The sequence below is a fragment of the Lepidochelys kempii genome, chromosome 7 (genome assembly GCF_965140285.1).
Source record: "Lepidochelys kempii isolate rLepKem1 chromosome 7, rLepKem1.hap1, whole genome shotgun sequence".
In the NCBI taxonomy this organism is placed as follows: Eukaryota; Metazoa; Chordata; order Testudines; family Cheloniidae; genus Lepidochelys; species Lepidochelys kempii.
Genome location: NC_136386.1, coordinates 43,223,102 through 43,237,143, shown reverse-complemented (window position 1 = coordinate 43,237,143; position 14,042 = coordinate 43,223,102). Strand labels below are relative to the sequence as shown.

The following is a 14,042-nucleotide window of genomic DNA, read 5'->3' as shown; positions in this document are numbered from 1 at the left end:
TTAAAGGAGAGCAAATAGAGGATCAGACTGTGGCTACCTGCCCTGCCCCTCAGTGAAGTCAGGAGGAGTGCTCTCAAAAGGAAATGTGTATTTCTTTTCAGCAGAGAAATGGATAGCTTCATATTTTAGAGGGAGAATAAAATGCTTAATCCAGTGTTTAATGATTTGGCTTTGTAGAAAGTTTACGTTCTGATTCTCTCCCTTCATTCAGAACTGTAACTCAGGGAGAAGAAAAGGAAAACCTTACAGCGGAAGCCCTGGAGCTCTCTCTGAAATACAAGTTTGTGACACCTTTGACATCCATGGTGGTTACGAAGCCAGAAGATAATGAAGATAAAGCTGCAATTGCTGATAAACCGGTAGAAGGTACAGATATTTTCAGTTTTACTTTACTAAGGGAATTCAAATGACCATTTGACATTCCCTTAGAGAGGGGCTTTTCACACTGAAGCAGAGTTTCAAATATATATGCAAATATATTTTCCAAGCCATGCCCTTCTATGGCTAGTATAGCTTTCTTCTGTGCACCACACAGAATCATTTTCCTCCTTTAAACTCACTTCCATCAGTCCACCTTCAATTGCTACCCATTTGCCCATAAATTTAAAATATACTGTAAATTTGAAATCATGGTATATAAAAATACGAACATCTCAAAACAATAAATAAAACCAAGAAACACTTTTATCCTAAATAATCTAGACATGCTCAACTTCAGTTCACATCCCTTCCTCCTATACTTTTCTGTATATTGTTTTAATTCAGGACCAGATGCAGCAAGTTCTTACTCACATGAAGACAGAGTACTCTTGTAAGGTTTTGCATACTCAAGACATTTAGATAACTGAAGGGCAGGTATAATGTCTTCATGTTTGGAAAACACAATATACGTATATGATGCAATAGAAGAAAGTAGTCATTTAAAATTCAGATCCATTTATCTTTCCTTTGTTCTTGTTTGCTTTGTTAGTTATTAGCTATTGTTCATTAAATTATCATTCCCTCTTACAGCCTATTTTCTCCTACTTTAACCTATATGGCATGAAGAATGACTCTGTCCATCTTTAGTAAGCTGTACTGAGGAAATTAAGACAAGTACATTCCTTTTCAGTGCCTCAGCTATCACTTCACCACATACATTGCTCTGATTCTCCTCATTTGTCTCTTGTCCTTGGATTAAGTCCACCAAACCTTCCACAAAACACCCCAGCTGGACTTCCCCTCCACTAGCCTAATGGTTTTCCTTGCTTGCTTCCCAGCACTCTGACAGTTTCTTCACAAATCCCTGGCCTTCAGATGTGCTCCCAGCTGACCAACCTGCCCCTTCCAGACATACAAATGGGGTTACAGATTCAACCATAGTCATCAGCTCTTCGAGAAATATGAAGGGTCTCATCGCATATCATGAAAATTGCAACAGGGATATAAAATTGTCAAGGCAGCTTCATGAAAGTGAGACAGAGTAAAGCAATTGCCAGTATAACTATTCCCCCGGGCTAATATTAATTTTTCACATGCATAATTGATTCCAGATTTCTTGTCCCATATGTTAAACATTTTCTTTTCATTTGTTCCCCTTGCAGTTGGTTTACATTCACTCACATCAACAGCAAGAATATGGGCTTGAAATTTAAAATGCTACAAGAGTTATGTCTGAACCATCAAACCATATTTGATTTTTTTCTTCAGAATACCTAATTAAAATGGTGTTTCATATTAGAGCAGATTATCCAACTGTTTAACAGTATGCCTGAAACTAACAGTTAACTTTTTTTTTTATTATTATTATTTCGTATCCATCCCTGGTAACAGCTGAAGGTAAGTTTCAAATTCTATTTGTTTTACCCAATACTTCTGTCTCTTAGCACTGGTTGGGTATTAGTTGCTGAATCATCTATTTGACAAATTACACACTTTACAAAAAATAAAATTATCTGAGCAGTATTCTGAATGAATAATTCATAAATGTGTAAGAATTTTATGATTTTTTTCAAGCAGAATATTTGTAAATAATTGTTTTCATTGTTCACTCAGCTCCATCTGTCTTTGGAAATTGTAATGAACCTGTCATGGTAGACTCTAGGTGCCTAACACAAGCAAATAATAAGAATTGTTAGTTGCTTTACATGGGCAGGATCATTCACCGCCAGATACTTATATGGAGGAGACTCTTGGTCCACAGATTTCTCTCCTCTCACATGGAGGACGAGGGGTGTCAGTTGCTCATTCAGCACCAAGTCACCTCGTCCCCATAAAGGCTGCTCCATAAGTCTAGGATCCACATGGGAGAGGTGGAGGAGACTGACAAAGCAGTGGAGTGGGTAGAGTCAGACAGGATGTACACCATTCCCCCTCCAGCCACAGAGTTTACCAGGACAAGATGAGATAATATGTCTTTTCTGTGGACAGTCCCACAGCCCCCATGGGAATCCCCCAACACAGCCATGCTGTCAGAGAACAGGCATAGAAGCACTGGGCCTCCAGGCAGATGGTCTTGGTCTCTTAGAGATTCCTGGGGATCTGGCAGGTTTGGGGGCAGGCCCTGTGGTGGATGGAAAACACATGCCCTCAGCCAAATTGGTAAGGAATGGCAAAAGAGGATCCTCAGAAACAACCCCCCCACCCACCCCAACAGGTTTTACTTTTAGAGGAGATGGTCTGGCCTCAGGAATGGATTGTTGACTTTGCTTCTTCCAGGGGTTAAAGAAAAGGGCAGAATTTGGTCCATGTACTGTGTCTGCATCTATGCTACATAAAATCATAGAAATGTAGGGCTGGAAGGGACCTTGAGAAGTCATCTAGTCCATCCCCCTCAGAGAGGACGATGTGTACCTAGACCATCCTCGACAGGTGTTAGTCCAACTTATTCTTAAAAAACTCCAATGATGGGGATTCCACAGCCTCCCTTGGTAACCTGTTCTAGTTCTTAACTATCCTTTTCTTCAAATGTTTTTCCTAACCCACTTCCCCCCTCCCCTGCACTTCTGGGGATAGGCCAGATCTATGCTATTCATGGTAAGATTTTTTGTTTAAATGTCCCATGTAAGTTTCAACTTTGCTAGAGTAGTGTGGTTGTTTATCAATATTCATATCTATATTTGCTTCACTCCTATTCCCTAACTCTTAAGGGCTCCAATATTGTCGGAAAGCTCCCTTTGGATCTTATTAGTGCTGCTCTGCATGTTGGCCTGAGCAGATTTCTCAAAAGCTACACAAGATATTTCCTTTCTCGAAGAGTTGGGTTTGCCGTCCCTGGAATGCTTTCAGCTTGGGAAGCAAGGGATGATTCAGTATGTGTTTTCTAAACATCTAGAAATCTATAGACAAATGCAGGATATCTTTTATTTTTGTCTTTCATTTATCTGTCCTAATACTGTTTTGTTTCATTCACAGCAAGGGCTGCCCCAGGCACTCAATCATGTAAGTCATAATCTTGAATTTCTGAATGAACTAGAGTTGTCAAAGGAATCATTTCAGGCAACAAAAATGATCAGGCAGAGGGAAATTAGTTTGTCTGTGTTTTCACCTATATTTTAACAAACTCAACATAAAATGTAACTAAAGATTGAACAGTCATATACATCCATGTGATTTAGGGCTTGAGTCTTACAGCCGTGAAGCATCACAGATCAGGTTTCCACACCTTGCTAAAATATTCATCAGGAATCTCTGAGCCACACATTGGAATCACTGGAAGAGAGTTCCTTTGGTGCCTCAAGTGGAGAGCATCAGATCATGAAGACAATGTAAATGAGTTTGTCTATCCTGACGACACTTTGCCTGATTCAAGAGCAGCAGCAACTGTCACACTGCAGCTATAGCAAACAGTGTGTGTGTGTGTAGATAATCTCCCATGTACCTGAGAAAGACCGGAGAATCTTCTCCATTTGTTCTGCTTTTAGTCCTCTGCCTCCCTCTTCCAGCCTTAAGTACTCTCTCAGCCTGTCCTCTTCCAGACAAGAAATATCAGAGGAAATATCTTCACAACCTGTTTGTGATACCCAGTCATTCACAGAGAATAAACACAATTACTTCTAGTACCTGCTGAATCAGTAAATTGGAGACTGGGATTGACCCTTAAACCTGGGTTTTGCACATGGCAGTGCAGAGTAGTACCATCAAACCATAACCATTATGTATTAGAACTAGAATAGAAGTTAAGCTTTAACAAGTAATTTAAATTGTTAACATCCTACCTGTGTTGTAGATACAGTGTGCAAATTTTGATTTTAGTTCTAATAATCTTTGTTCTTTGTTTCTGTGCAGATCCAACACATTCTTATCAGTACAGTAGTCCTTCAGTCCCTTCTCTATATACTAGTGGTGAGTTTGTTTTAAATTTAATTTGCTCTACATTTCCCTTATTCTTTTATAACAGTCAGCCTTCACTGGTTTAATCCTTAACCTGGTCTTTCTTTCCACTCCTAAACCTCTTGACAATAACCCTTACTTTTCTCTTCTTTGTCTGAATGGTACTCACTCAGTTTCCTGCTTTCACCAGCATTTTTTTATGTCCCTCCTTGTTACTATCTCAAGAGAGCTTACTCGAGGCTAAGGGCTTACTTCTTGGTGAGCCACTTGGTGTAGCACTAGTATGTTAAATTTTAGTAGTTGGGTTATAGATTTTTTTCTTCACTTGTAGAATTTAAAAGTTTCATATTCAGAAGATCTTTCAATAGGGTCAATTCTATAAGTAAATTTTAGAAATTTCCCCAATTTGTTGCTCTCTTCCTAGCAGCAAGCCAGAGTACTGGGGTATATTATATTGGAAGTGTGGAAGAGTTAAAGCTATATAAACTCATGTCATATTGAACAGATGGACAAAACCAGGATTGTTTAGATTTTGCTAAACATTGTGGGTTAGCTTTTAGTTTTGCAAAAAAATGGGTGTTATATCCAGCTTCTCTTTATCTAGCCCCCCTAAATCTCTCTTCCCAGAAATTTATCTTTTTGGCATTTCTCTATTCGTGGAAACGTTTTGCAGGAATCAAATGATCTCTTAACTATACACATTAAGCTCAGCTGTATTCTTTGGTCTAATTCTAAGACTTTTTGCATTAGGATATCATGTTTTCCAAACAAAATTGCCTCTTATGTAAATGGCCTTGTAACTGGACACTCTTATCACAACACACACACTTATCACAACAAAACTATTTTGCTAAAACTCACATGTGTATTTGTTATCTTTGGTCCAGAAATCTCATTGGGTTCCAATTTCTCCTACCTCCAGCCCTCCACCAGTAAAATATGTTGATATTAGCTAGACACATTGCTAAATGTGGCTACTCTTTCATTCTAATCTCACTATTTCATTCTAATTTAAAAGTTGCTGTTCTAAAGGGGCAGTATAAATCAACAAAGAGGAGACATAATAATGTTTAATTAACTAGTTTTTGTTTGTACAGAACTTTTGAACATCTGCAACATTATATACATGCTAGTGATTGTTATTTACAGTTGATGGAGATCCGCACTTCATTATATCAGTGCCACAAAAAGAAGATGCCATTTGTTTCAATATCAATGAAGAGACTGGTGCAGTGTTAAATTTAATAAATGACCCAGTTACAGGTGAGTTTTTCATTCTTTAAATACAGTAAATCAGGATATTTACTCCATTTATAGGGCCCTTCTCTTCCTTGACACAATGTGAGCTTGTAACTTCCAGTGACATTAATGGGAGTTACACAGCTACAGCAAGGGAATACTCCATCACTTAGTGTAAAAGGTAAAGTGCACTGCACCATTAGTGTGAACATATTTTCACTTTTAGTAGGAAAAGGAACTTTTAGCCGTCCCCTCAGAGGAATTGTACAGGTATTATATGGCCCAGTGAATGGAACTAATGAGAATTCTAAAGAAGTAATGTTCGCCATAACTTGCCTGACATACCTGGAAAAGGCTTAAAATGAGTGAGCGAGAATAATGGCTCAGACTTTTCATTCTCAACACTGAAGCTGCCGCTCAATACAAGTATAATCTTATTCCATATGCCCTGTAGGATGACCAGATGTCCCGATTTTATAGGGACAGTCCCGATTTTTGGGTCTTTTTCTTATATAGGCTCCTATTACTCCCCACCCTCTGTCCCAATTTTTCACATTTGCTGTCTGGTCACCCTGATGCCCTGGTCACTTATTCTTAGTGAATTCCCGTTCAACAGATGACTCCAGGCCAGATTCTCCATTGCATTATAGCTCTTACATGCTGCTCTGGACCACAATAAATAAGATCACAATTCTGATGTGATTCTGAACTGATTTATTTTCTCAAATTTAGTTTTTCCATGTCATTCCTTGACATATGCTGACCAGAATCTTTCCTTTTTAAATTTTAGGCATCAGAGTCAATGGGCAGCTTATTGGAGATAAGAGAGTGAGCAGTGATGCAAAGATCCAAAACACATATTTTGGAAAACTTGGGATTGAAAATAAGCAGCTGGAATTAAAACTAGAAGTAACTCCTGAGAAAATAACCCTCCAGAAGGGCAGAAAGAAGACAGTTTTCACCTGGCTTGATACAGTCACCCTGCGACAAGAAGGGTATCACAAATACCAGAATCATTCAAGAATTTTCAAATTTGTGAAAATGCTATTGTTCACTAAAGAGTAAAGCTGAGTGAAATTTTTCATCTGAAACTTTTTTGGTGGAAAATCCAGATTCAACAACAGCACATGTTTTATAAAAGCCAGTTTTGCTGAATTGTTTCAGTCAACTTTTTTTTTTTTTAATTCAGGGGGGAAAAACAAAAACCTTCATTTTGACATTTTTCTTTATGAAATGTTTCAAATTTTCAGTTCTAAATGACTTTTTGTTTCACAATTTCCTTTAATTTTATTAAAAATCAATCATAAACATTTTAAAATGGTCAAAATTGAAATGTTTCATTTAGAAAAATGTCAAAATGAAACATTTCATTTGACCAGAAATAATTTTTTTTACTTTTTGATTTGCCAAAAATTTTGAAAAATTTCACTTTCAGACAGACCCCAAACTTGTATTTTATTTTACTTTTTGGAATTATCAAAGAACTGAAAAACCTGTTATTTGCACAGCTCTACTAAAATTTAGGATACATTTTATGAACATGCAAAGGATAAGCTGAACACTCTAATACCGGTTCAAATCCTGCTAGATTCTGCTCTCAGCTTTACTGTGTAAATATAGAGTAACTATCATTAAATTTCTCTGGATTTACAATAATAAATGAGAGCAGAATTTTCCCCTTACGTAAAACAGGATTTACCCAATACTACAATGACTAACAATCTTTAAGAGATAAATAACAAGGTGTGGTCTATTCTATATATAAATTGTCAGAGTTTTAAGTTTCACAAAAATTTTGCTCAAAGACAAAACAGATATATTATAACAAACATCTTTTCAGAAATGGAAATCATGCCATTTATAGGTAGAGGAATCATAATGTCTCTTCTGTTGTGTGTATATATATATATAAATAAAACTAGTTAGGGCCTAATTCTCCACCTACTTGCTCAGTGTGGAGTTATTTATACCAGGCACCAGATCAGAATGGCAGTATTTTTTTATGCAGTTTGTACAGATATAAATGACTACCCAAGATACAAAATACTGGACAATCAGCTGCTGTTTTTAGATTAGCTTCAACATTCACAGCCCTACCTCTTTAAATTTTCACTAGGTACTCTGAGTAAAAGTCTCGTCTCAGAACAAAGGGAAGATCAACTTCAATGTTCTGCTCTCCTCTGATGCACAGCTAGAGCCTGTTAGAACTGCACAGTAGAGAGAGCAGGATAGCAAAAACACAATCTGCCCTGTGCATTTAATATTTTTATTATGGTAATGCCCAAAGAACTTAATCAGGATTGGAGCTTCATTTTTACTAGCATTGACAGAGAAGGTGGGTGAAATAATATCTTTTATTGGACCAACTTCTGTTGGTGAGAGAGGGACACTTTCGAGCCACACTGTGAGAGCTTGTCTTTCTCACCAACAGAAGCTGATCCAGTAAAATATATTACCTCACCCACCTTGTCTGTCTGATATCCTGGGACTGACATGACTACAACTACACTGCATATAACATTGATGACACAGTCTGGAGAGTTTACTGTCTTAGTTCAGACAGTCAAAGGGGAGGGAGTAGTGGCACACAGCATTCAAGGAAAGTGGTGATGAAAGGCATACATTTTATTAATAAACAAATACATAGGCATACTATTAGGGTGACCAGATAGAAAGTGTGAAAAATTGGGACGGGGGTGGAGGGCAATAAGTGCCTATGTAAGAAAAAGCCCCCAAAGTCGGGACTGTCCCTATAAAATCGGGACATCTGGTCACTCAACATACTATATCCAGTTGTGTCTCAGCCTATCCATTATTATGTGGCCAGTTCTAGTAGGTGTTTCAGTAGAAGTGGCTTGCAAAGAGATTTGAAAGTAAGGGATTAGCCTTCTCTAAGATATTTTTGCACTCAGTCTCAATACTACACACACACAGTCAGGCTACGTGCTGAAATCTTTTCTTGTTTGCCAGACAGTTTTCCTTTCTCAAGTCCTTCATCATCTCTAGTAATTCTGTTATTGTTCACAATAATGACACCAAGAAACATAAGATTTCTTAATTATGGTTTCATTTTTCCCTAGTCTAACTGTGATAATCAACAGGAAAAAAAATCTGGTGCTTTCAATGGGAGATGGTGCATCATTTGTTATTGTTTTGCACCAAGTATGGAAGAAGCATCCTCTACACCAAGACTTCCTAGGATTGTATACGCTGGATAGTCACAAGCTGTCTGAACGTACCCATGGCTTATTAGGTATGAATTGACATAAGGCCTTGTGGAGTCAGACTCTTCAAAGCTTTATTAACTATTTTTCTTATTCCTTTTCCCAGTGCTTAAACTCACTCACTTGCCCTCACTGGACTCTCAGATCCACCTTAAGGTCTGCCTAATACCCATCTACAGACTTGTTTTCTTTATTGCACCAACTATCTCAAACTCTTGGAAAAGTGTTTGTTTTAGTTTGATCATCATTTTACACCTAGAGATAGGCACTATTAAAATACCCATTACTCACTGTACAGCCAAAATCTGCCAATTCTCTGTGCATGCATCCACACTAGAAAAAAGGTATATTTTTACCTTGCAAATATCTTGACCAGCTAACAGATGTTAAACCCAGAAACTGCCTTGTCTTCACCTGGGTTTTGCCTCAAGTTAGCTAATATGGTAAGAACACACATTTTTTCCCCCATAGTGAAGACAAGGCCCTGATTTCATGTTCAACAGTCATTCTGGGGATAAAGTAAGTGAGCGGCACACAGTCAATTCAATGTACCCTTTCTAAACACATGCACATCATGCATCATTTGAAAGCTTATTATGTCTACTTTATGATGTGGAGCTATCATGTGGTGCCATTACCATAGAAACAGGAATAAAAAATGATACCATCAACGTGTTAAAATGACCACTTCAAAATATTTGCATTTGTTTCTGTTAGCTTAATGACTCTGTTAGCTTACTGTATTATTTCAAAACAAAATTGGATTCCTTTGGGACCTCAAAACATCACAATCTAATAATAAATATGTACAGGTATAACTGAATTGTAATATCCCTGGTAACATTTCTAGTCATCATCATTAGCTCCTGTGCGGCTGAAGCCCCGAATCCTAAGCCCCGGTACCTCCTGCAGGGCTGACACCCCAAAACCCAAGCCCTGGCGCCTCCCATGAGTTTGAAAATGTTTACCAGAGTTCTACTCCGGTGGGCTCCGGATGAAGTTAAAACAATTTAGACTTGCCTTGCCCATGCTGTGCATGGAATGAAATTGCAGAACCATAGTGGTTTTACTAATCTTGCCTGTAACTTGCTAGTGGCATATCTTGCCGTTTCTATATCTGAGGGAGGTAGGGCTTCATATCTTTGTAGCAGCTTGGAGAGGAGAAGAGCCTTCTTGTACATAAGATCATTGTCTATCTCTTCAATGAGCTGATAAAATGCAGCATGATAAGGTGATTGTACTGTTGCAGTGTAACTAGTTGGTTTTACTTTAAGATTTGTTTTACTCAAGCAGGAAAGAAAGAAAGAGTGGAGTGATAATCTTAGCAATCAAGTCTGCCATAGCTATTCTGTGCAACATGTGATCAGCTCCTCTTTGAAGTGCTGCTTTCCTTAGTTTGGTTGCTCCGTCATGTGTCTGTTTTATGAAGTTTCTTGTCTTTCTTGTGTGTTTTTTGTCTCAAGCAAACTATACAACAGGACCCAGTGCTGGAGGATGAGCTTTCTCTGGTGGCTATAGAAACATGTAAATATGATGCTTTCTGGTCAGATTCAGAGTCTCATTCAATAGCAGCCAATACAATTCATCTCTCCTGGCTTCTGATGCCCGCATCCCAGAATTCTGTCCAGCACTGGTGGCTTTTGACAGTTTTGCATTTTTTTGATTTTCTTGACAAATAACACATTTTTCAAAGTTTGTGGAGAACTTTTTCTCTTTGATGTAAGCTTTAAGCTCCTTATGTCCTCAATGTCTTCATGTACTGTAACTTCCCCATAGAGATAAAACTCCCAAAGCAGCATTGTTAGCATTACCACCACTAATGCCCACTATTTTTCATTTTGTACAAGTATACAGAAGTGTGCTAAATTAGATCTATATGTTAGTATCAAAATTGCCATTTTTGTTTATTGAGCACTTTGATTGAAGTCCAGTAGGAAGTTGTGTAGTGTCATCTCCAACACTAATACTGACCTGTGCATAAGTGTCACTGAATTAAAAATTGAATTAAAAAGCTACAAAGACAAAAGCTTTATATTAGGAATTCATGTACAGTTACATCTCCCCACTCTGCAGCACAAACTGTGGCATGCAATCTACTGATACTGGAGAACAACCTTCAGAGTGAGGCTGATCTGCTCAGCAAATTTCAGTTGAAAATATAGAAAACTATTATAATCACTTGTGAGATACTTTGACAATTAATAATATGTGATGTGAAAACATTTCATATTAGTATACTGCAAAATGCTGATATTTGCCATTTTTGCCACATGCTAAACAGATGAATCATTTCTGAAAAAAAATACTTGCCCATGCAAAAGCATTAAACATCTTGCAATACATTGTTGTGTGGTAGCTTTGACCAATGAACACCACAATAAGGTGTTGAAATTAACTTAGACAGTAAAAACTGTAGTAGTAGTAATGTTGCAGTATTGCTGGAACTGTGAAAAAAATGACACGCTCATTTTGGATACCATTGTTTACCTCACTTACAGGCTTATGGCACCACTTGACAGCTCCACATTGTACCTCATCGAACATAAATAAAATAAGATTTCAAATGATATATGGTGTAGGGTGGGTACGTTAAACTCCAAAAATTTGGCTCTTTTTGGAGAATTGCTGAATACTTAAAGGCACAGCACCACTGAATCATATTTTCTGCCAGTGTAATATCTTTATTGGGATGCATTATCAGTTGGAAGCACTACTGTGTGTTCAAGAATTATGTAAACTCCTGCCAGTTTTCCCTTGCAGGTTTAGGTTGAGGGTAACAAGCTTGTATTCCTAATAGGTCAGTGAGTTTGCTGATGGTGGAAGGGTAATGAACTATTACAGATGTAGGCTCTACATTTTTTTGCACCTATATTTGGAATCTCAAAAAAAATCATCAATGGTGATGTATATTACATGTTGGTAAGCCAGTGTGTTAGGTGATGTAATTTACAAGCCAGTGGGGCTCTATAGCAAGAAAATGCTAACAGTAGGAGGTCAGATAAGGTAGGACAGGGTTTTTCAAAGTTCGGGTCATGGCACATCAGGCACTTGGTTGCTCTGGTCAGCACCGCCGACCGGGACATTAAAGTCCCATCGGTGGTGCTGCCCAGCTAAGGCAGGCTAGTGCCTACCTGTTCCAACACTGCGTTGCGCCCCGGAAGCGGCCAGCAGCAGGTCCAATACCACTGCCCCCACCTTGAGCACCGGCTTCTCACTCCCATTGCCTGCTGGTGAGAGTCGCATGAAGCCCCTTGCGCGCCTCTGCCTAGGAGCCAGACCTGCTGCTGGCTGCTTCCAGGGCACAATGCGGTCTGTGGTGCCAGGACAGGCGGGAAGCCTGCCTCTGCACCTCGGCTGCGCTGCTGACTGGGAGCCACCAGAGATAAGTCCGCACCCCAACCCCACACCCCAATCCACTGTCCCAGCCCTGAGTCCCCCCATTGGGTTGCAGGCATCAACAATTTTCTTCAACTGGGTCCCCAGAAAAAAAGTTTGAAAATCACTAAGGGCATTATTCGCTGTACTTGCTACTGTCCCTTTGGTATTTTAAGTTACAGGATCCTACAGGCACACTGACATAGCCTGGTTTATATCAGCTCACTGGCATGTATCTCACAGTATCATTTATATCATCACTGAGTTTGGCCTTGTATTTTATTAAATAAACTACAATTATGTCTGTTTGTTATCTAACATTTGTGAAAACGCTCTAGTTATCCTACACCAGCCATATAATAGTTTTACACAAACAGTGCAACACAGTGCAGAAGAAGAAGCAGCAGCAGCAGCAAATTCTGCCAGAAGCGTGCACATGCAATTGGAATTCAGAAATTATACCAAACAGTTTTCTGAGCTCAATCGTGTTCAAGTTTACTGTGGCTGTACAATACATGTATTTATTGTTGAATAAAAGCAGTAGGTGCTTGGATGAGACTTCCAACCAATACAGCTGAACAGCAAACAAGGTGACCATGAAGAATTTATGAAGGGAGATTAAAAGAGATACATTTTACCATGTATGCTTGAGTTAGGACACAATTTATGGAGAAAGGGGGCTGAAATAAAATCCCTAATCTAAGCAACCCAAAACTAATTTACATGAATCAAATAATTTAAAGATTATTGGCAACTCAATTTTCAGTTGTGAGGCTCTACAGCTGTTCAAACAAAATGGTCTTGTACATGAAACATCTTTTTGAAGATTTGATTTGCATAGCTAGACAGCACTTTGTCCAACCCCATCCATTTTTGCATAGTACTAATCACATTTCATGAAGCTGTATGCCCAGATTGGCTTCCTTTAACACAAGTCACTGAAAATTTAGACACAGATGGATGGAAGATACTGTAGAAGAGTAAAGGATTATTAATTATTAAATAGATATTATACAGAATACAAAACATATAATACTTAAGTTGGCCTGAAAGTTAGTATTTGCTTATGCAAAATCAGTGTATTCACAAATTGTGTGGATGCATATTTGACATTCTGCTGAAAATTTGGCCCTGTATACCTAGATCCTTAGGAGAGCCTGAAAAATCAACGTAGGAGCTTAAATGATTTTTTTAATGCACACCACAGGCATGAAATGTTAACAGTTGATATTGTTTCTCATTTTTAGGGCAATTTTTCCACCACATTGACTTTAATATACTTGAAATCCATCCTGGGTCTGATTCCAAGAAACCAGATGCTACAATTGTGATCAAAAACAATAAACTGACAGTAACTAGGTAAATTATAATCAAGTCCTTAGAAAATATTACCTTATCTACTTGTAGCTTGTGCATTGTTATTTACATAGTTATGTGTTTTCTATTTCAGGGGCTGGCAGAAAGATTACAGAAAAGATCCCAAGCATGGCATTGATATCCCTTGCTGGTTTGTTCATAACAATGGAGCAGGGCTGATTGATGGAGTTCACACAGACTATATTGTTTCCAATATATTTGACACAACTGTAAATTAATCCTCAGATGTGTGTTTAGAGAACATTTTTCTGAATGAGTTATGCTTTCTAATAATCAGCTATTAAATTATAGGTTTCAGTGTAGCAGCCGTGTTAGTCTATATTCGCAAAAAGAAAAGGAGGACTTGTGGCACCTTAGAGACTAACCAATTTATTTGAGCATAAGCTTTCGTGAGCTACAGCTCACTTCATCGGATGCATTCAGTGGAACTGAATGCATCCGATGAAGTCACTGAATGCATCCGATGAAGTGAGCTGTAGCTCACGAAAGCTTATGCTCAAATAAATTGGTTAGTCT

At 38.3% G+C, this 14,042-nt stretch overlaps 1 protein-coding gene across 1 annotated transcript in view; it reads left to right on the top strand.

Annotated features, from left to right (window-relative positions):
- The window catches only part of LOC140915283 (inter-alpha-trypsin inhibitor heavy chain H3), a 40,144-nt gene extending 26,312 nt beyond the window's left edge, over positions 1 to 13,832 (top strand). The window contains exons 14-22 of the mRNA XM_078853924.1: positions 212 to 366; positions 1,813 to 1,818; positions 3,394 to 3,420; positions 4,267 to 4,323; positions 5,461 to 5,574; positions 6,341 to 6,545; positions 8,631 to 8,803; positions 13,397 to 13,508; positions 13,600 to 13,832. Of these exons, the coding sequence (XP_078710050.1) occupies positions 212 to 366; positions 1,813 to 1,818; positions 3,394 to 3,420; positions 4,267 to 4,323; positions 5,461 to 5,574; positions 6,341 to 6,545; positions 8,631 to 8,803; positions 13,397 to 13,508; positions 13,600 to 13,744 (994 nt within the window). The 3' untranslated portion in view covers positions 13,745 to 13,832. The remainder of the gene's footprint in view (positions 1 to 211; positions 367 to 1,812; positions 1,819 to 3,393; positions 3,421 to 4,266; positions 4,324 to 5,460; positions 5,575 to 6,340; positions 6,546 to 8,630; positions 8,804 to 13,396; positions 13,509 to 13,599) is intronic.
- Positions 13,833 to 14,042: the final 210 nt, after the last annotated feature.